Source organism: Eubalaena glacialis, chromosome 7, assembly GCF_028564815.1.
Source record: "Eubalaena glacialis isolate mEubGla1 chromosome 7, mEubGla1.1.hap2.+ XY, whole genome shotgun sequence".
Lineage (NCBI taxonomy): Eukaryota > Metazoa > Chordata > Mammalia > Artiodactyla > Balaenidae > Eubalaena > Eubalaena glacialis.
Window position 1 is genome coordinate 29,038,733 of NC_083722.1, and position 21,770 is coordinate 29,060,502.

Genomic DNA, 21,770 nt, shown 5'->3' on the forward strand with positions numbered 1-21,770 from the left:
GAAAGGGATGCTGTATTCAAAAACAAGGGGAGAGGACATACTATGCCTTTTCTCTTAATCTTATCTGCCTAATTTACATCACACCCATCACTGCAAGATGCTTTCGAGAAGAGTAAATCAGCAGCTTCCATTTTAAAAAATCTACTCTATGGCAAGCACTTCATAAGGTACTTTATATAAATCATTTCAAATTCTCCCAATAATCCTGTGAGGTAGGAATTATCATCTCACAGTTCCAGGTAGAAAGAAAAGACTCACAAAGGTTCAGTAAATGTCACATAGGTCTAGAACTTTGAATGCTTTCATTTTACTATTTACATTGTTTCTTTTATTTGGAAAACTCAAAGTAATATAAAATAATTTTCATCATACTCTGCAATCAGCATATGCTGAAGTTAATGAAAAATAACCAATAAAGACTGACACAACTGGCAATACTATTCTTTATTTTCTTTTTGAGGGAGAAGCATGCTTTACAGCACCTGTAAACAAGTCAGTGAAGTATATACTGTTTTGAGTTTCTCCATAAATATATATTATTATTTTTTTGGAATGTTAGAATACCACAACACCAACTGCATTACATAACAGTTACTGAAGGCAAGTCAGGCTACAACAAGGATAAAATTTTATGGCTAAAAATATTCATAGCAGCAACTTTTAAAAGATGATTTTATTAAATCAAGTCATTGCACTTGGTCATTTTATTGCTACAGCAAAACAAGGCCATTAAATTTTAACACTTCTCATTTCTGATTTGAACTGATTGTCTCATTCTGTTCATACATTTCAAGTTTAAATGCAAGCATAAAATGTTTACCAACACATCTAGAGAGCACTTGGGTTTATTTTTTTCTGTGATCACAGTAAGAAGCATAAAAAGAGAATCCTCTGTTACACCAGGCCCATTCTCTCTTCCTATCTTCAGACTTAGATTTTGTAAAGAGGTAACAGCTTTATAGTATGACCAAAGCTTGGTGGTCGCACACACACACACAATACTCCTAATATTGAAATATAATTAGGAAAATTAGTAATATGTTTTTCAAAGAATAGCAAACATTCACCACCAATTTGGCAATGATAGATGCCATGCTGTTCACCTCTACTCTATAATTTATACTTACTCATTAAAAAAAAAAAAAAGATTTACCCCCAAGTAAAAGCTATATTATTACATAGCATTTTATGATATGAACTTTATAAACAGGAATTAATAAAATTCCTATATCAAGAGCAAATACTGGTAAATTGCTAGATTAAAGTAATCGTTTTTCCCTTTGATTTTGGTTTTCTTTTCTTTACTATTTGGTCAAGGGCAAGAAAATAGAGACACAGTACTTGAATTACTTTTCAATTCTGACTGAGGAGTATACAAGCAAACACTTTAAATGTCTCTCAGTACTCATGACCATCTTGATTTTATGCACTGGTGAGAAAATGACCAACAAAAACTTTAAGAACCGCCTGAAATCTGCTGGTAACTTCCCCTACCCCATTATTAGGGTGGGGAGGGAGGGAGCACGTAATCAGATCTTCCAGTCATAAAGCTGGAGGGTGATTTCCAGGGTACATTGTTTTTATTTCTACCTGAAGACTTTCATATTAAAAGAAAATAAGACCTAATTTGTTTAAGAAGAAGGAAATCATTCATTTGACAAGTCATTTAAAAACACTAGAACAGGAATAAACAATTTTGTTCAGCAGTGACCTCATCAGAAGAGCCCCAAGGACTTTAAGAAGTTACAATGTACATACTTAACGCACAGATTTCCCCAAAAGCACTAATTTAAGTTGTGAATTTAACATTAAGTAATTATGTATTGGAGTTTCTATTATTTTCTATTTCACTTTTATTTGAAACAATATGACAAAATTTCATTAACACAAGATTTCAGTATTATAAAACTAAAACTTAAAGGAAAAATATTGGTTTGGGGGTTTAAAGAACACAAAATAGAAGCATGATAGATGGTACTCAAAATCTGAAAGTCATTTGCTATAATAAAGCTTAAAATCTAATTTTTTTTGCAAAAAAAAAATCAAATTTTCTACTTTCCATATAAACCCACATATTTTGAGACATATTATCTGTAGATAACATTTTTAAAAGTTCAAGTGTTCATAAGTGACTGTGAAGAAACGGCTATTCACCCACTTGGTGAAAATGCATTTTGAATATGGCCAACTATTTGGTTTTAAATAAGCTGTGATGTTACGTTTTATGACCTACTAAACACTCTTTATAAAGTTGGTTACCTAAATGACAGCCCCAAATATCTCCACCAGTTAGTTTAGTCTAGTAGGTAAATTACACAATGTAAAACCTGAGTATTTACATAATGATAACTTGTCAAAGTATGAAACTGCACACTGAAGTTCTGAAAGTTCTGGAGTTTTGTTTTTCTAACATTACCGTTATTAAAAATCAAATGGAGGGGCATGAAGAATTAAATCACAAGATTATGAAATGAGTAATATTTGAGCCTGTAAAATAAGCAGAAAAGTACGGCAATAAGGCTGGTGTTTGCATATTATATGTGCTGTAGTTTCTAGGCACAACAAGTTAAGGGTTAAATTGACATTTTTAGTTCCTTAGACCTAATGAATTTAAAATATAGCTCATATTTTCTCCAATATATTTAACAATCCAATACATTTTAACTAAATTCCTTTATGAATCCTATAGTGCAAGCAATAAAAAAATATTCCAAAAGTTGAAGAAATTATTTTGATTAGTTCATTATAGTTATTACTATATGCACGGGTGAGTAATCTGGTTTGTAGCTAGGAAACTCCTATTTTATCACCCAGAGTATCACAAACTGCAAACAAACAGGCACAACAGTGTAATCCTGGGTAAGAAGCTAAACATAAAAAATATATATATACAAAGTTTATATCCCTTATGTTTTATGGGAAAAGTAGTGACTATAGTTACTATAAAGCTAACCTGTCCCTCTCAAATGGTATATTTTACAGATTATTCGTTAAGATATCACCATATTTATAGTATAGATCTCTTTAAAAATAATACTACAAGTTTCAATAAAAAAAAACTATTGTGAATTTTCTTTTCTTTTTATACAGATTCAGTAGTATTTTCAAGCAAACTAAACAAAAGAGTTTGCAATCCCAGCACATAAGAAATAAGGCCTCTTTTTTTTCATATTGGCAAAACAAAGTATATAAAAACAATTCACCCTCCCCCTACATTTTTCTATAGATATAATAGTTCATATACGCATATTTCTTTATCACAACATCAGCATTTGTTATTTTTAAGGAACAAGTCAGTTGAAGTTCATAGTGTTGCTTCTGAATCCCTGGAACACTGAGGACACTGGGTGCACGTCACTTCAAGAAGACATGATTGCTTTTTTCAGCTTCTCTATTTCCACCTAAATGGCAACAGATAAAATATCTTTACTTTAAAAAAGTTTATTTATTTTATCCTATGTCATGAAGATCTGATCATAATTTCAAGCCTCCAGATTTTGATTTCCATTCTAAAATCCAATTTCCAATGGTGTAAATAAATATTTAAAAAGTTCAACAGATGAAAATGTCACAATGCAAGTTCCTAAATGACAGGTGACAACAACAAAAAAGCAGCTACAGTTGTTTCACCCAGAACAATGTTAAATAATGTGAGCATTTGAAAGATCTGTAAGAAAATCAGCCCTACGAAAAACAAGAGTATCCTTGAAACCAAACTAAGAAACATACCCGTACCTATAATTAAACAAAGGGGGCAATACAGAATTTTTTTTTTTTTTTTAAAAGGACCAGTTTAGTTCTATGTTTTTCACTTACTCCTTAGGTGATATCGGTAAACCACTTAACCTCACTTGGTCTCAACTTCCTCAACTGTAAACAGTATGTTCTAGATTAAATTGCCTTTAAAGCCCAAGAATATATATAAAATGCAGTCAATGTGTGAAAAATAGTTCCACTGTTAGGGAGAAGACATTCTTCACTTAACAGAAGTTCAAAATTTAAGAAACATTAGAAGAAAATTAGAAAAATTCATTAAATTTTCACAATAACTACAGAGAGTTATTTAATTTTGACATATTACAAATAACCAAGTCGAGGATCAAAGAGATTAAACGCCATGCCAGTGGTTCCATGCAGAACTTGTACTGGTAAGGTCTAAGGCTTTAAAGGCCACAGTTTTTGTACTCTCTTCCCAATTATGTGGTATTTTGATCATCTCTGACCTTGCATTACATGTAGAAACATTTAGGCCTTACCTTCTCCTGATAGCATCATCCCTCTCCCCAACAATGCATACAAATAATACGTGTTATGGCTAACTTCTGACAAATAGATCATTACTAAATGATGAGCATTCTGCTACAGTCAAAAAGTATAATTTCAATAAGCTCACAATCTCCTAAGGGATCCTAACCATTCAAGAATGGTTTGCTAATTCCAGGATCTTTCCTGATATTATTCTTTGACTAATATGATTATTAGCCAAACATGTCAGTAGCATTGGATCGAGACAAAATACCTTCAATCTTCAGCCTGATGCGCTATTATCATCTCTATTCCAAAGATACATTAACCACTGTATGAATTTTAATGCGCGAGGATGTATAGAAAACAGAAAGAAAAAAAAATTGGTAGAAGAGGGAGTGCGGGTGGGGTGAGGGTCAGGGTGGAGAACAGCCCTGCACGCAGTCAGTAATACTCCTCACAGACTGCTGCCGGTCACATAAATTTAGGTATCCGGCAAATACTTGCATTGCTGGAGTTTCTCTTCTAGCATGTTTATGTTCATTGTTCATCATTAGTCCTTTGTACCACTCCTCAGTATAATTTAATACTATATAATGTTAATGTTATAGTAGTTCAAAGTATTACTTTTAATTTGGGGGGAAATATAATTTCTCTTTTAAACATATGATCCTAAGACTCTAATGCCTTATTAAATGTATTAAGTATCAAACTTTTCCCACCAAAAAAAAAAATTTATAATACAGGTCAGTGAGAGGCTAAGTAACAGCTGATTTTGCTGGGAAAATATAATCAAATGAAATTCTTCAAAAAAGAAACAAATAATTCATTTGACTCTTTCCATGATTTTTATGACAAATTAAGTCATATATACAAATTTAGTATTGTATTAGTTCCTCTTGCTAACCTTATTACTTTATTTTCATATATGAATATGTGTTATGTATAAAATATAAGGAATGAAAGTCAAGAAACATTTGTTTTTTAATTTTTCAATTTCTACCATGTTGCACACTGGGAATTTAACATATATTTAGAAGATGTATTTTTAATATCTATCTTCTAACATTTATTAGTTTGACAAAAATTTGTTAGCAATCTAATATGTATATAGCACTGTGCTAGGAGCTATGGGCAAAGATGAAACAGAAAAAGATCCCACCTCCAACAGTACAGAAGATGGGCAAAATAAGTACATAATGTGAATAGTGATAAGACAGAAAATTATTACTTATTCATCTCTTACAAAACTAAACAACATGAATTTGAAATAAGAAAAACTGCTTTTAATCAGAAGACTGGTGGCCAACTCAGTGAATGTGACTGAGCAGGGCCTTGAGAATCTATAGAACTTGGGCATGATAAGTGAGACAAAAGGAAAATCCATGAAAATACAGTAAGAGTAAAAATTCAGACAAATTAACTGTAAGGGACAATTGAGGATTAGCAAGTGAGGAAAGAAAGATAAACTAGGACTAGGACATAAGAGACCTCATTTGCCAAGTCAAGAAGTTTGAACTTCATTCAGCAAGTAATAGAAAGTTTTCAAAAATACTGAGCAAGGGAAGACAAGATAAGAATGAGAGAAACAAACAAGCTAAACAGAAGATAACAGCATGAGAAAAGGACAGAAACAGTGGGAATAAAGAGAAAAAGGTTAGGGAGTACAGCCAGTAGGCCTAAAAGTTAGTGGAATTAGAAGAGACAGAAGTCCCACATCTGCACGACTAGAAGTGCAACAAACTTTCAACACACAGAAAATCAGAATCTGAAAAGAAGGTGCTATGTGTGACAGGGGACATGCTAAGTCTTAAGTTCACAGTGGAACATCCAGGGAGTCTAATAGCTGGAAACTCAGGATAGAAGCTGGGAAAAGAAGAACTAGATTTCAATGGCAGATGCACCAGAGCTAATTATGATACTCCTGGACACAGGCGAGCAAAGAGTGGATGCACAGAGAAGAGGGCTAAGCACAACACTGAAGGAACACCTCACTTAGGTGAGGAGAGATGGAGAAGTCAGACAGAAGAATGCAGGGTCACATAAACCAAGACATACTTTGAAAACGTGGTGATGGTAAAAATGTGAAGTGCTGTAGAAACCGAAGAGACATAGGAGTTGCCATCAGTAAACCCAAAATGCAAGGGGTTAAGGACTGAACTAAAAGCGAAGAATTAGTGACTGCAAATGTATGCTTTTCTTGTTTTTTGTTTGTTTGTTTTGTTTTGTTTTTTCTTTTTTGCAACAAATGAACTGCAAATGAAAAGAGAATACAGATCAAGAGGGCAGCTAGACCTAAAAGGGGGCTTTTTATTTTTTGAATAAAGAGGAAAATTGAGTATTTTCAGGGAAAGAAAGGAGACTGCCAATAAAGGTTATGTGTCAGATATAAGAGTAAAAATGGAGTTTCGATAATCTGCCAAATACCTTCACATATATTATCTCAACAACTAAAGCTGAACGAGGTAAGTGACTTCTTCGTTCAAATGGCGTAACTTAATCCCTGAGAGCAAAGGTTCTGGAGTCTGGCTGCTTCTATTAAAAATGTTAGCTCCACTGCTAACTTAATCATTCTAAACCCTGGTTTCCTCACTCTTAAAATAGGAACAATAATGCTTACAAGTTGTTATGTATCCAATGAGACAAAGTTCAGAAAGTGCTAAGCCTGACAAATATGTAGTTCTGAACTGAAAGTCAGGAGGGCAAGTCAGAAGAGGAGCTCAAGTTTTTTAACGGCAAGTCCCACGTTCTCTGTTTCACAGTGCTAACAAAAGAAACAGGTTAAGTAATGAAGCAAGGTAAAAATAGGGAGAAGTATGCAATACTTAAACACAGAATGGGAAGAGCCTCTTAAAAAAGGGAGGAAACACTTTCTCTGAGGTATGCAGAAAAAAATACAAATTAAAAAAAAATACAAATGAAGACCAAAGTCAGTGAGGATGGAAAAAAGTAAGGAAGATAAAGAAAATAAGTGAAACTGTCAGTCATCAGCAGAGAGTGAAGATGATGACATTAGCTACAAAGTAAACTCAATTCAGTGAGAAATTAAAGTCAGCAAATCTATAGCCATCCCATTACCATCACCACCCCTGCCCCCAGGCAAAAAAAAAGAAAAAAAAAGTTTAACTGTGAAGAAAAGAGAACTACAGCTCAAGAAAGAAGGAGTGTTGAGTGCAAAAGATCTAGAACTAGACACTTTTAAGAGGCAAGAAGCATGTTTGCTTTATTCATGAGTGTATACCTTGTGCCTCGTGTCTATGAGAGTGAGTACTCAAAAAACATTTGCCGAATGAATGGATGGAATGTGGCAGGGAGTCAACAAGAGATTAATTAAATGGCGACCAAGCTGTAGGGAGTGTCCAACTAAAGCAGGATAGCATAATTTGTGGCGGAACCAATCACCCAGTTGGGTTGGAAAAAACATGTCTAGTTTAGGCTGACTACAATCTCAATGCTGGAAGAAATGAATTACCTCTAGATTACTTCTCATTGCCTTCTCTTCTTCCAAATCTTTTCGTAGTTTTTCCAGTTCTTTCCTAAAAACAAAGTATTTATTACTGTTAAGTCTTTTGATTAAACAATATATATTTGACTAAAGTTAATAGGATCTCTGTTGCTTGATATCCCAGAACACAGGGAAAACTTTTAAAGGAAACAGCCATATTGACTGAGAAAAAATTCAAATTCTCTAGTTGAAATGATTCAATACAACAGTTAAAAACACAGCAAAATCACAGCAAACCTGAGATAAAGAAATTTTTAAGTGAATACAGGTAATTTTCCATATTCAGTTATCATCCATTTCCAAGGCAGGACACACAGCCCAAATAATTTGGGAAAATGAATGTGAAAATATGTCACAGTGCAAGGCAAATTATAATTTTTAATACAATCACCTGTACTTTACATATCTTTCTGTTTTTTTTTTAAATTAACTATTACATTAAAATCCAAAATCCAAACCAATAAACAAAAAAATGCAGCCAACAATCCCTCTTCTGTAACTCATGTTTTCATTTTTCTAGGTTCCCTTGTATACTTTTATATAGTCATTTTCCCCTCCATTTCATTTTCCAAGAGGAACTCAAGACTTTTAAAATACTCTTTGGAAAGACTTCTAAAATATCTGATAAATAATATATGTAATTCATTAATATTTTTATTCATTCTACAGCTTATTTAGGAGCACCTATGGGCAATTTGTACGTGGATTTATTATTTCATTATAGCACACTTGGTATCAAAAATGTAAAATGTCAAAATTAACAAATCAGATTGTTCTCTAACTGGTACCTGAGAGGTGCTCAATAAATATTTACTAGATAAGTGAACTTACAGTTTATAATGTGCTTACTGCAGAAACTGTGGATAAACTTGCCAAACTTAAACCAAGATAAACTGAAGAATTCAAGAAATATCATGTATCAAATTTTCTCTCTATATATGATATAAATGTGCACAATATATGTTTTTTAAGTAGGCATTCAAGATAACTTTATGTTTCTATCTAAGAGATGCTTGTAGAAGTGCTTGCAAACTACAAATACACCGTGTTGTTAATCTCAATATTTTTTTAAATAAATAATCCAATGTCAACAAAGAAATGGAGGAGAAACAGTGAGTTCAAAATCAGTGGTAACACGGTCTCTGGCGATGACTATTATACCAGATTCCAGATTCCATGAAATACTCTTAGAGGCCAGAGAAGAAGCTGGAATAGGGGAGGAGCGCCTGAACCCTCACCCTCAGTTCAGTTAGATTAGCTGATCTTTGATCTATTTTACCTACTGGGCTTTTGCAGAAGTATGTTTAAAATGTTAACACATTTTAAAATTCAAATAATAATGTTTATAAGAAAAGATCTCTAAATCAATAGAAGATCCAAGTTTGAGTTCTAGCTCTGCCACTTAAGAGCTGTGTGATCTTACATAATTAGCTTTACCTCTCTAAACCTTTATTTCTTCACTTAAAAGAAGGGAGGGGACTATAGCAGGTGATCTTTTAAATTTATTTTAGCTCTAAAAAGTCCCTAACATTTACTTAGGCATGCCTCACCATATACCATTATCAAAAACTTTCAGAGTTAAGAGAAAGGCCTTACAGATCACCTATCCCAACCCATTTGTTTTATAAATATCCAACTCAACCCCAGCAGAAACAGTGATCAAAGTCCTCTGAGAAGAAAACCAAATGTATATACAGATACACCACAGATCCAAAATAAAATGGCTTTTCCTAATACTTTTAAGACTAATTAACCCGTGTTTGACATTTCTAGCCTCAAATTATGTGTTTAAGGTTCATCTATGATATAACATGTATTAGTACTTCATCTCTTTTTACGGCTGAATAACATTCCATTGTATGGATGTACCACATCTTGTTTACCTATTCATCAGCTGATGGACAGTTGGGTTGTTTGCACTTTTTGGCTATTATGAATAATACTATAAACATCTGTGTACAAGTTTTGTTTGAACACTTGTTTTCAACTCTCTTGGACAGTACTATACCTTGGTGAGGAATTGCTGGGTCATACGGGAACATGAAATTTAACTTTTGGAGTAACTGCCAGACTGTTTTCCAGAGTAGCTGTACCATTTTACATGCCTACCAGCAAGGCACGAGGGTTCCAATTTCTCACATCCTTGCCAACACTTGTATTGTTCATATTTTTTACTATAGCCATCCTAGTGGGTGCGAAGTAGTATTTCACTGTGGTTTTGATTTGCATGTGCTAATGACTAATGATGTTGAACATCTTTTCGTGTGCCTATTGGCCATTTTTCTATAATCAAGCTACTAGAACCAATTCTATAATCGAGCTACTACTTTCTGTTTTAACTGGTTTGCCTGTTTCATAATTGGGCTAGGTTTTCTTATTCAAGCTTTCCAATTCCTAATTAGAATAACTAGAATTAATAGAGTTTCTAATTATTATGTTTTCTAATTCAAGCTTTTTTGCCTAGAGAGACACTATCAATAAAAATTTCTCTGAAAACAAACTTGCTCATTCTAGAAACTTGGCAGATTACTTCTTTACTTGATATAATTTGAAAGAATTCTTTATACATGTGTTAAGTAGTGCTCAAAGAAGAAAATAAGGGCTACTTACCCATGATCCTTTTTTAGTGCTTCCACAACACACAGCAATTCAACAATCTGAACTTTAAGTTCATCCAAGGAATTTTCTGTTTCTAGCTTAGCTTTGATTTCTAACGGAGTTAGAAAAGCAGCTGTATTTGGTTTAGAAGCACTTGAAGGTGTTGAAAGGTAAACAGACGGCTGAAAACATATAATAAACAGAAAATTTTTATTTGTACTTACATTTAATATTATGTTATAAATTCAAAAGATTTTTACTGCAAGGAGATAAATAACTGAAGTAATACTTCCAAGATAAATAAAAAACTTGAAAATCCAAAAAGCAGTTTGATGTTCATAACTGGAAAAACCACTGAACGACCAAAGAATAAACTTGTAATTACTAAGGGTTTTTGTGAGAAATGTCAAGGGCTTTATTTTAAAAAAAAAAGAGAGAAAAGAAGATCCATTAGATTTATCTCATGGTTTACCTAGTGGAACATCTAGAAGCAAGAATATAAAAGCATTATTAAGGTACTGCTTTGATCCTTCATATTAAATAGTTATTATTTAGAATATCCAGAGAGCTCCAATTAAAAGCAATTATGAAGGATTTAGTAAGTCCATAGAAGAGGCATTAAAATGGATCCATGCCCTGACATTCTTTTACCATTTCACTTAGGTAACAGCAAGTAAAATTTCAATAGACTGCTAACAGCTGAGAGAATTCAGACTAAGTGTATCTGATAAACTGAATAGCAGTCAAATGCCTTGAAATGAATTTGAGGAACAGGCATGATCTTCTCAAATATAAGATGTGTGTCAGTTGTGGTAATACTATCTTAAATTAAAATGGCAAGGGTTTAGCAAAGACTCTTAACACCACGTAAGAGATGGAAGAATCCATGTATTCTACCATTCATTCCAGTGTGTATTCAGGGCTTATTATGGTGCCAAGCACCAAGTTACATAAGGAGTAAAAGAGTGATGGCTTCTGCCTAAGGAGTGCATGTTTAATGGGAAATGAAACAAATGTATACAGATCTATGCCTTAAAAAATATGAAACATGTAACATTTGTATTACTCATTTAAAATAATGTGACTCTCCTAAAAAAGATCTACAGAGAATAATGTAACTTAAGTTTAACAGTAATTATTTTATTTTATTTAGTTTTAGTAGGAATTATTTTATTTCCTGGCAGAAGAAATAATTCTTCCTGAAGGACACTTTAAATTCCACAATTTTGATGTTCACAAAGAACCCTACAAATTATACAAATCTTAGACCACAAGGCACCTTACCTTTGGAGAGTAGCATGAATCCTTCTTAAATTCAGATGGCTTTAGGTTGGCACTATCATCTTCTTTTGGTAACTTCAGGATCTTTTCTGGGCTTTGAGTTGGCTGAATGATTTTTTTTTAAAATCAAGAAACAGAAAACACCAAAGAAAGAAAAGGCAGTAAGCATCTGGATAATAAAGTAAGTAACTTTTATCACTGTTTTCAGCAGATACTGTTCCAGATATTCCATTATTGTTAACAGGATTTTACATAATTTCATGCTGAATAACACACTTGCGTATCTTGAGGGCGGAAAAACAGCTTGCCTATTAGCAACAAAAATTTTCCCTACTTAGGTAATTTAAAAGCACAATAGTACTTAAGAGCTAATGTATTAACACTAAAGTACTACCAGTATCCCAGGCAATATACTGAGAGCATAAAAAGAAGTTACACATTTAGAGACCAGGATTAGTACTACAAAAAACACTGACTATTTCAGGGGGAAAAAAATGTTCTCATTCTTTCCTGAAGTGAATATGTACCACTCAATTCTAATTCCTGCTTTTGGACAAGTATATTGCACAGGTCCCCTGTCCCCTCTCGACACTGTGCTCTGTGGTTATGGTCTTAGGACAACTCTGCTTCTGATTCTGTAACCTTCCATTCCACGTCCTGTGGAAATGAACAGGTCTCTTCCCCCATATCTCTTAAATACAACCCTTGGCCACTTGAGTATAGCTATCTTCCTGATTTTTAAACTTCAGTGGAGCTATAAATCCTCCCTCATTCTTATCTTCAGAAGGACTCTGGCTTTACTAAATTCTCTGTGCTTTATAATACTAAATGTAACTCACAGAATGTCCACCATTGAAGCGGCCAGGCAATCTTCTTCCAGGCATCTTCGGTCTATTTGCAGTGAGATGTAGCAAGTTTTCTGAGGAAGCTATGTCATCAAAATTTACAAGATCTGGAGAATAAAAGTAAACATATTTATTAAGAGATAACTGCACATTTTAAAAGGCAAAAAAGAACATCTCTGGATTTTTAACAAACTATAAAATTAAAAAGAATACCACCAAGACTCACAAGTTGACCTGTGCTTTTCATATGCATTTGGAAAACAACATTCACCCTCAAAAACTAACATCCTCTTTACCTGATACATTTTATGTATTAACAATATAAAGTTCATGTTTCTAATAGAGACTTAGACCTCAACAAAAGTTCTTACTGAAAGATATAAATCTGTACCACAAGTTGTAGTAGTATGAAAAAGCAGTCATCTTAAGTTCTTGCTTATAAAAAAAAACACGATCTACTTCTTCAACTCAGAATTAATTACAACATATCAAAAAACTTACTTATGAAATGTGCTTTAAAGTTCAAGTAATATCCTAATATTAAAATTTTTTAAACTCAATTTTATCTGGGACCCTGCTGCTTTCCAATTGCATTTCTTAATGTAAACTGAAAGTGTAATTTAATGTGTCTTCATATATGTCTGTGCACAGTATACTGTAGCTGGGACTCGACCTGTTTATAGTTCACTGTACTTCTGCTTAGACATTATCATGTGTAGGAATCAGACGATAGTTATAAATCTAAGGCAAATCAGATACCGAGAGAAAATGCTACATAAATCATCCATTTGCTTCCCTACCACCAAAGGCTGGTTGACCTCTGATCCAATAACTTGAGTTTAAGGACAAATCTAGGTAATTTGTATCTCTGAAACAATGGTATATAATACCTTCCCTTTTTCTAGATGGTCCAGAAAACCTTGCTGAAGGAGTTGATCTTTAATTTTGAAGCCCAGATATCTATAAGTGATAATAAGAACCCTAAGGTTAATTCCTGGCACTTCCACTATCATTATAATTTTCCTTTGGCCCAGATTCCAAACTAAGAATATTAATCACAGTCAATATGCTGTCACTCATTATGGCAGCAGGTATCTTTTGCCTTGTCTTCCAGGTATGGAATCATTCTTCACGTTGCCATTGCCTGGAAGTTTATAATGCTTTCTGTCAAATATTTAGATGTCCAAACTCAGAGAATTGTTATTTCTTAAAAGAAATCTAAAGATACTTATCATTACTGCCCTTAAAGCTTACTCATCAAATTTCATATTCAAAGTAATTTATTTAGAGAATTTTTTTTAAAGGGATGGAGGACACAAAGGTAAAACAGGAAGAGGTTACCACTAATTGGCAATATACATTTTGTAACAACTGTAAGTATTTGTTGACCTCTGTTAATTCTTTTCCATCTTCACATTCTGGGATTACTTTGTATGTTCTATCTTGGATCTAGTCACTAGGCTAATATATCACAACAGGCAATCTAATGGGCTTGGATTAATTTTTGTGTTGAGTCGTTCAATAATTGTCTATAAATAATTATAATATACAACAAACCACAATAAGAAACACAGTGGCTTTAATGGAGAATGCATTATATAATGTGAAAGACCTTGAGCTTAAACATATATTTAAATATCTCATTTGTTAATTTCATAAACAAAGAAAACAATATTTTAAAAGATGTTAAAAATATGCTGTAGTTTGAAGGGTTAAAAATTGTTTTTACATCGCTAAATATGTATTGACAACCTACAAAAAAAACCTTGAAAAGTACAATCCATTTTGGCCTGTGGAGATTATTTTCAAATGCATATTTAAGCAACTTTTAAAAAGAAAAAGAAACAAAAACAAAGGAAGAGATAAAGATAAATTAAAAGGGTAAATAAAAGGAAGATTTACAAAATTATACACCATGCTCATGTAAAAATGTCTTCTATATATCCAGTTTTGGGCCACAACACCAAGACAAGTAATTTTACTATTCTAAAGCTCTCTCAGGTCCTCCATTTAAGTCATTAGGTTAGTAAAATGAAATAGTGCACATTTCTGACTCATGATATACTTGAATGCTGTTAAATTTACCTAAGAGTGGTATCAGTGGATTTATATTTTACACACGGCATAAAAGGCATGACAATTAACTTAACTCTTGCCATCACATTGTCACTCTGCCAGCCATTTACATGTCTACACAGCCTAAGACATGGAATTTTAAAATATCAAAATAAATATAAAATTTTGGGAGAAAAAAACTGACTTTTATGGTTGTCAACTAAAAAAAACTTTTATCAAAAGAATATTTTAAACTATCAAGAAAAAATTTCCAATACGAATTTCATTTTATTTTAAAATGGAAAACCAAAAGGGTTAGAATAGACAGACAAACACGTACACTTTAGTAAAATTACAAAGAAAAATCAATGTGCACCACCTATTCATATTGACTATATTATTTTTCTTTTATAAATTGTCATCTTACCAAAATGGAGAAAGGTAGGATAATTTCCTGACACGTAAGAAGGGAAACATGGCAAACAGGCTAGGAAACAAAATCTGGAAAGAAAAGTCAAGGATAGGAATGTCTAGAAAAAAGACTAAACCAAAAAAATTATTTTACAAAGCAGGAAAAAGGAACAGTTGTAGAATGAATAGAACCATTTTAATGTTTAGCAGATATTGCAGTTTATCTAAACTTACAGTAAGATGTGTATTAGATTTTAGATTTATTCTTTTGTCTTTCAAAAGGAAAAACTATGATTAGTATTAATTTCAATATACATTAAACTAGAAAGAAGTCTCTTTTAAATTACTCACTGAACACCAAGACAACTTCTAAAAGAATGTTTTAGTACTAAAATTAGAGGTCAGAGTAATAAATCAACATATTAACAACTCATTGATATAGTTATAACTGAAATTAAACCACCTTTTAGTCAAAGTTTTGGTCCTCAGTACATGATAGTAGTTACAATAAAAGAGGCAATTTTAATTCTGGTATGGTATAATAGGAAAAAAATATGCCAAATATTATTTTTAAATATCCCACTATAAAAATACAGTAGTGCCTTAAGTGATACTCTCTATAATGATATTATCAAGGAAATTATTATTAGAAAATAAAAATTTTAATTACTGCTCTTATTTCCCAGGTAAATTCTACATTTTGGGGTATGGTGTTTTGTTTTGTTTTAATACTAGTTTAGATACAGGCTCGCTTTTTATAGTGTCTACCACTCAACAGGTAAACATTGTATTCAAGAAATCTCACCATAAATTCTTTCTGGAAGAAATAAATGAATAAATATTGGGAAATTAATTCAAACAAAATAGATCAATTATTAAATAGAACTGAAGAGAAAGAATGTTGCCCTATTTAACAATGAAGGTTTTCAGATCAAATAATGTATGTATCTCTAAAATTTCCTTTAATCCAAGAAGAATTTATCACAAAAATAATGAAAAAGGATAAAATACTACACTCTAAGAATACTTCATCAACTGTGCTTTCTTAATGAAATAGCTATGTTTCCACTAAGTTTTCTATCTTGTAGTTTAAAACTAACTGTAAACCAATTTTACTTCCTGGAAAATTTACTATTTTAGAAATACTTAGACTATGTGAACTTTACAATTAACCTGTAGTAGCAATGAGACTATCCTAAACCAATTTTTGATGAAGTGTTGGAAAAAGAGAAAAAAATTAAAACATGGTCTGATAGCTCTGCAATTTGTAGTACTATCTTGTATCATATATGAGAATATTTATGAAAAATCTTTAAAAAAAAATGAAACAAATCGAGTATTCTAGGAATGTTTTTCTTATATGAACAAAAAGACTGTATTTATATACATGAATATATATGTTTATATATGGGTTTGTATACAGCCATATCAGAAAGTAACGAAAGGAATTTACATCCTTAATAGATAAGCAGAAACAGAATAAGAAGTGATTAACGGTGGAGGAGGGGAAGAAGAAGGGAAATTACATTTTATAACAACTTCCATGTCAGGTTTTCTAATAGGTATCATAGATATAATGGATCATTCAGTTGTTAGTTAAGTGAGAAAATAAGAGAAGAAACATGCCAATCAATGACCAATTAGCTAATAATTTAAAACTCACATTTTTTTTAACAGCAGATTCTACTATATCATTTCGCCTCAAATTATTCTTTTACAAAATAATTAAACTCTAAGGAGATTTTCATGTATGTTTTAAACTTTCTGAAACTTACGTTAAAGGGCTAGTTTCATGTCATTTAAAAAATTTAAAACCTCAAACTGAGCCATATATGTAAATTAAAACATGCCTCAATCTAATGCCAAATTTGAGGCTGTATCTAATACAGAACACAGTTTTTTTTATAAGGTGCCAACAACTCAAAGAAGAGGTAAAACACTTTTATACTACAAGTACTAAGGACATGGTATTCTAATTTTAAAAAAAGGAAATAAGGAATAGTCCGAGTTGAGGTTGGAGACATAAGCTACTTGCTGTCAGCAGCTATGCCTTTTATCTTAGCATATTATTTGTGCCCAAAACACTACTGCAAATACACAGCTGCTCAGTAAATATTTGCTACTTAATATGAACTCAATTTCCAAAATTTATATTTTCTGAACTTTATAGGGTGTAAGTGCAGTACACCAAAGGCAGTGTGATAGTGGAAGATATAAAGACTGCAGCTTGGAAGTCAGCTGTTAGTTTTTTGACCGTATATGTGTCTTGGCACCTCTAAATTACTTCCTTATTTATTTCAACAAAAAAGCAAACTAGAAGTTAGAAATTTTCAAACTCTGTTCCACAAAGCCTCTCATTTTTAATGAAGAATAAATAATAGCTATGGATACAAGACAAGAAATGGGACTAAAAAACAAAGGAAAAAATAGAACTTTTCAACCACCAATAGCCTGACACTGTTACATGGTATTTAGAAATGTACCAAAGGAAATAAAGCTTGCTGGTAATCATATATAGATAAAGCTTGGAAAAAAAGTGAAAATTTGTTTTAACTGACTTAAATTTTTTTGGTAATTTCCACGACTTTGAGAAAACTAAATAAAGCAAATGTTGAAGAATGATACAAAGTAACAAAAAACACAGAAAAAAAATAATAAGCTCTAAATATTACTCTTTCAGCTCCCAAAGAGACGCATCAAAATTTAAGACTTCTGATAAAGAAAGATTGCAGAAAATTGTGGAAATTCAAAAGATAATACCTACGGATTTTTGATATCCAGAGTTAAAAGTGTGTGCTTAAATTTTTTTTCTCTATTACTTTTGAAAACACATTTCTAGCTACACTTTAAATCAAACAGAAAACAGTAAGAACTAATAGAATTACATTTTTTACCACTAACCTCAATTTAAAAAGATTAAAGGATATTTTTAAAAAACATGAAGTTTTTTTTGTTTTTTATTTAGCTAACAGTAAATTAGAACAATTTTCACCAAAAACATACTGAATATATTTGAGTGACTGTCTCTAAAATACAATCAATGTCTCAATTTCCAGAAATTATTGATGAATATGGCTTCATCCAGATCAGGTAGGCTCCAAACACATGATGAAAGATCTATAAGACATTCCAATTAAAAAACTGAAGGAGACTATGCTTAGGTTAGAGCTTTTGTACTGACAAACTAAAGAGAATGAAGAAAAATAAAATCACCTAAAAAATTTGAAAGGTAATACGTAGCGCATTTTACAAGAGTGACAAAAAAAATCTTAGTGTAACTGGCCTTCAAGTTTAAATGTAAAGAAATGTTAACTTGAAGCTAAAAAATACGTTGACATTAATTTTTTTTTAAAGAAAATCACAGAGAACTTTATATAAAGGGGATTTAAAGAGCTCTCTTCTGGTTTACACGATCTTGAACACTTGCTGTGTCTTTAGCTTACTTTGTTTAGATGCAAAATAGGGGAAAATGGCATCTACCTCTTAGAGTCAGTGTTAAGATAAAATAAGAATATATACGAGAAAATGCTTTTAAAATGTTAAAAAACTAAAAATGAATGCAAAGTGCTACAAAGTAACCATTACCACAAAGTAATGATGGTGCAGTGCCTTTAACAGTGAGACCTTGTATCAAGACTTCTCTGAAGCAAAAAAAAAAAAAGACTTTTCTGTTTCAAGTATTCCATTTTACAACTGAGAAGTATAAAAAACCAGGAGACAAAGATGATTAATGGGCTGAAAAATCAGTCCTAAAACTTAACGAATAATATTTAGCTAAAGAAGTAAAGCCTGCTGAGATAGATAGGTATATATATAGAGAGAGAGAGAGAGAGAGAGAGGGAGAGAGAGAGAGTCATAAGAAAGCCTATTTTCCAGAATTGGAAACTAAAGTATCTTGAGATTTAAGTGGAAAAATAAAAATAGTCTTCTTAAATATAATCTAGTGTGTGCACTGGAAGTCTATGTCACTCACATCTGCTTAAGTTAGATGGTATGGTCATTCCATTATAAAGGGATAGAATGATAAACGAGCGATCTTTTAATATCCATCTCAGTTCTCTGACCAGTGAGAAAGCTTATGTGAACCATAAATACCTTGCCCATTTATATTCTTTCAGTTTCATTTTTCTATTTTGACTTCAGAGATTTTTAAAAATTTTAATAAATTTCCACTGTTATCTATCCACACACAAATTACATACACAAATTTCTTATTTTAAATAGTTTCTGAAAACTACATTTGCAACTTCTTTTTATGCACCACCTTTCCACATGTTAACTTACCTGTTTCTTTAGAGCTTCTAACTGTAAATGTATCTAGGTCTACTGATTTTGGTCTAAGTGGTAACTGTTCAGAATCTAGCTTTGGTTTTGATACTGGCTCAGTTTCAAATTTTGATAAAATGGTAGAAACGTCTCCATTAATCCTAAAATGAGAAAAATCAGACACATGCAAAAATCATTTGTATGTAAAGCATGACCATCTTTTAACACTGTGATTTAATGACACTAAAGAGGGACTTCCCTGGTGGTCCAGTGGTTAAGACTCCACACTCCCAATGCAGGGGGCCAGGGTTCGATCCCTGGTCAGGGAACTAGATCCCGCATGCTGCAACTAAGAGCCCGCATGCCGCCACTAAAAGATCCCACATGCCGCAACTAAGACCTGGCACGGCCAAATAAATTAATTAATTAATTAAAAAAAAAAATAATAATGACACTAAAGATGTTATACCATAATGCTGATTTTCTTTCTTGTCTATAAAATTATTTCCATAAACATAAACCTCTACCCTAAGACCAATCATAATAAAATAAGAAATGTAAAACAGCTCAACATGAGTATATTCACCTAGTATGAATATAAGATTAACATTTAACACAGATTACAGTCTCTACAAAAAATATGAAAAGCAAATACTTTAAAAATTACTTTGACATTTAGAAAGGCAGTAGAGCCAATTATGTCAAAGGCAGGTAAATCAATAAGCTAACTCCAAATTAGATAACACTTACTTGGCTGCAGGAGGTGGCGGAGGAACCGGTTTTTCAGGTCGCTTTGGGTACACTGTTCCAGGAGATCTCAGTAAATTATTGACTTTGGCGGGCGGAGCAGGCTTCTTGGGTGGGACTTGTGGGGCAGCTGGTTTACAAGGCTTCTGTTCCGGCACTGACTTCTCATCTGATTATTTAAAAATATTCAGTAGGTTACTAACAACCAGAACTATTTAGGTTTTTCTATTTCTTAAAGCTAATGTCAGGCTGGAAAGGTGTGAAACAGAAAGAGACACTACTCGTGTATGTGTGCACTGTTTTATCTGTTTTAAAATTATAATTTAATAATCCTAACTATCCTTTAAAAAAAACTCTACTTTGGTGGGAAGGAGGACCACTAATAAGCTTCTGATCAACAAATAATGCCTGCTTCTTACTGTCTTCCCACCACCCTTTGCTTTTAGGGCTGGTATTCTACTCAAATATAATCATGTATGATTTTACTCTAAGCAGAGAACAATATTATCTAGACTTATATCCAGATCACTTTCTGAAACTGAAGTATAGAGAACTAAAAATGAGTGGGAACTCTAGTGCCATTTAATGTACTTATTTAAAAATAATCATGATGACAAAAGAAAATTTTAAGAGAAACTGAGGCTACATTGATTAGTCACAGATGAGAAAAGTACAGGCTTATATTTATAACTCTTATCATTGTATTAGGAATTTTATTAGTACCATTTCATTTAATAATTCTGTGAAATAGATAAGAAAATATGCTGGGAAAAAAACATTAAGGACAATGTCATGCCATGTTAATAAAAACAATTTTATCACCAAAAAGGCATAGTTCTATACATAATGACATACTTAGTTCCCGATCTTTCAGGTACTAAGAATGGGTATTAAATTTGACACGTGTGCACACATATGAGATATTCATGATACAGCAGTCAGCAAAAATATATTATAAGACATATATGCAAAAATAAGAAAGCTCCCAAGAGCAATACTGAGTACTTTTCAAGATCTACTAGGTCTTTGAAAAGAATGTCTATCACAGGACCACAGATAATTTCATGAGATTTCTTATCAATCAGAAACCAGTAATTATGAATCTTGAACAAACACTGAAGGCCGGGGGCTTCCCTGGTGGCACAGTGGTTAAGAATCCGCCTGCCAATGCGGGGGACACGGGTTCGAGCCCTGGTCTGGGAAGATCCCACATGCCACGGAGCAACTAAGCCCGTGCGCCACAACTACTGAGCTTGTGCTCTAGAGCCCGTGAGCCACAACTACTGAGCCTGCGTGCTGCAACTAATGAAGCCCACGCGTCTAGAGCCCGTGCTCCACAACAAGAGAAGCCACCACAGTGAGAAGCCTGAGCACCGCAACAAAGAGTAGCCCCTGCTTGCTGCAACTACAGAAAGCCCACGCGCAGCAACGAAGCCCCAACGGCAGCCAAATAAATAAATAAATAAATAAAATTTAAAAAAAAGAAAGTACTTGGCAAAAACCAAACAGCAGTCAAAACTGATAAAAGGCCAAATTTAAAAAAAAAAAAAAAACAAAAAAAAACCACTGAAGGCCAGGGGTAAACCCCTTGTTAAAAATATCTGATTTCATCTAACAACAATGAAAATACAAAATGCTGTTGTTTCAGTTTTATCATTTATGTATAGCTTCCTTGGATCGTTTGAAAATATAGCTTAGTCTTTTAAACCCTCGTCATCATTTGGTACAAAAATCCATCTCTATATGGCTTCAAGCTGTACAAGCACATCATGTAATTACACCACCAGAAGTGAAAGCCAACTCCCCAATTCTAACTA

The 21,770-nt window shown here is 32.7% G+C and overlaps 1 protein-coding gene across 1 annotated transcript in view; it reads right to left on the minus strand.

Annotated features, from left to right (window-relative positions):
- Nucleotides 1-429: 429 nt before the first annotated feature.
- The window catches only part of CD2AP (CD2 associated protein), a 113,114-nt gene continuing 91,773 nt past the window's right edge, over nt 430-21,770 (minus strand). Inside the window, exons 12-18 of the mRNA XM_061196114.1 lie at nt 19,957-20,122; nt 19,225-19,367; nt 12,469-12,581; nt 11,633-11,734; nt 10,361-10,530; nt 7,718-7,781; nt 430-3,401 (exon numbers count right to left, since the gene is read on the minus strand). Of these exons, the coding sequence (XP_061052097.1) occupies nt 3,360-3,401; nt 7,718-7,781; nt 10,361-10,530; nt 11,633-11,734; nt 12,469-12,581; nt 19,225-19,367; nt 19,957-20,122 (800 nt within the window). The 3' untranslated portion in view covers nt 430-3,359. The remainder of the gene's footprint in view (nt 3,402-7,717; nt 7,782-10,360; nt 10,531-11,632; nt 11,735-12,468; nt 12,582-19,224; nt 19,368-19,956; nt 20,123-21,770) is intronic.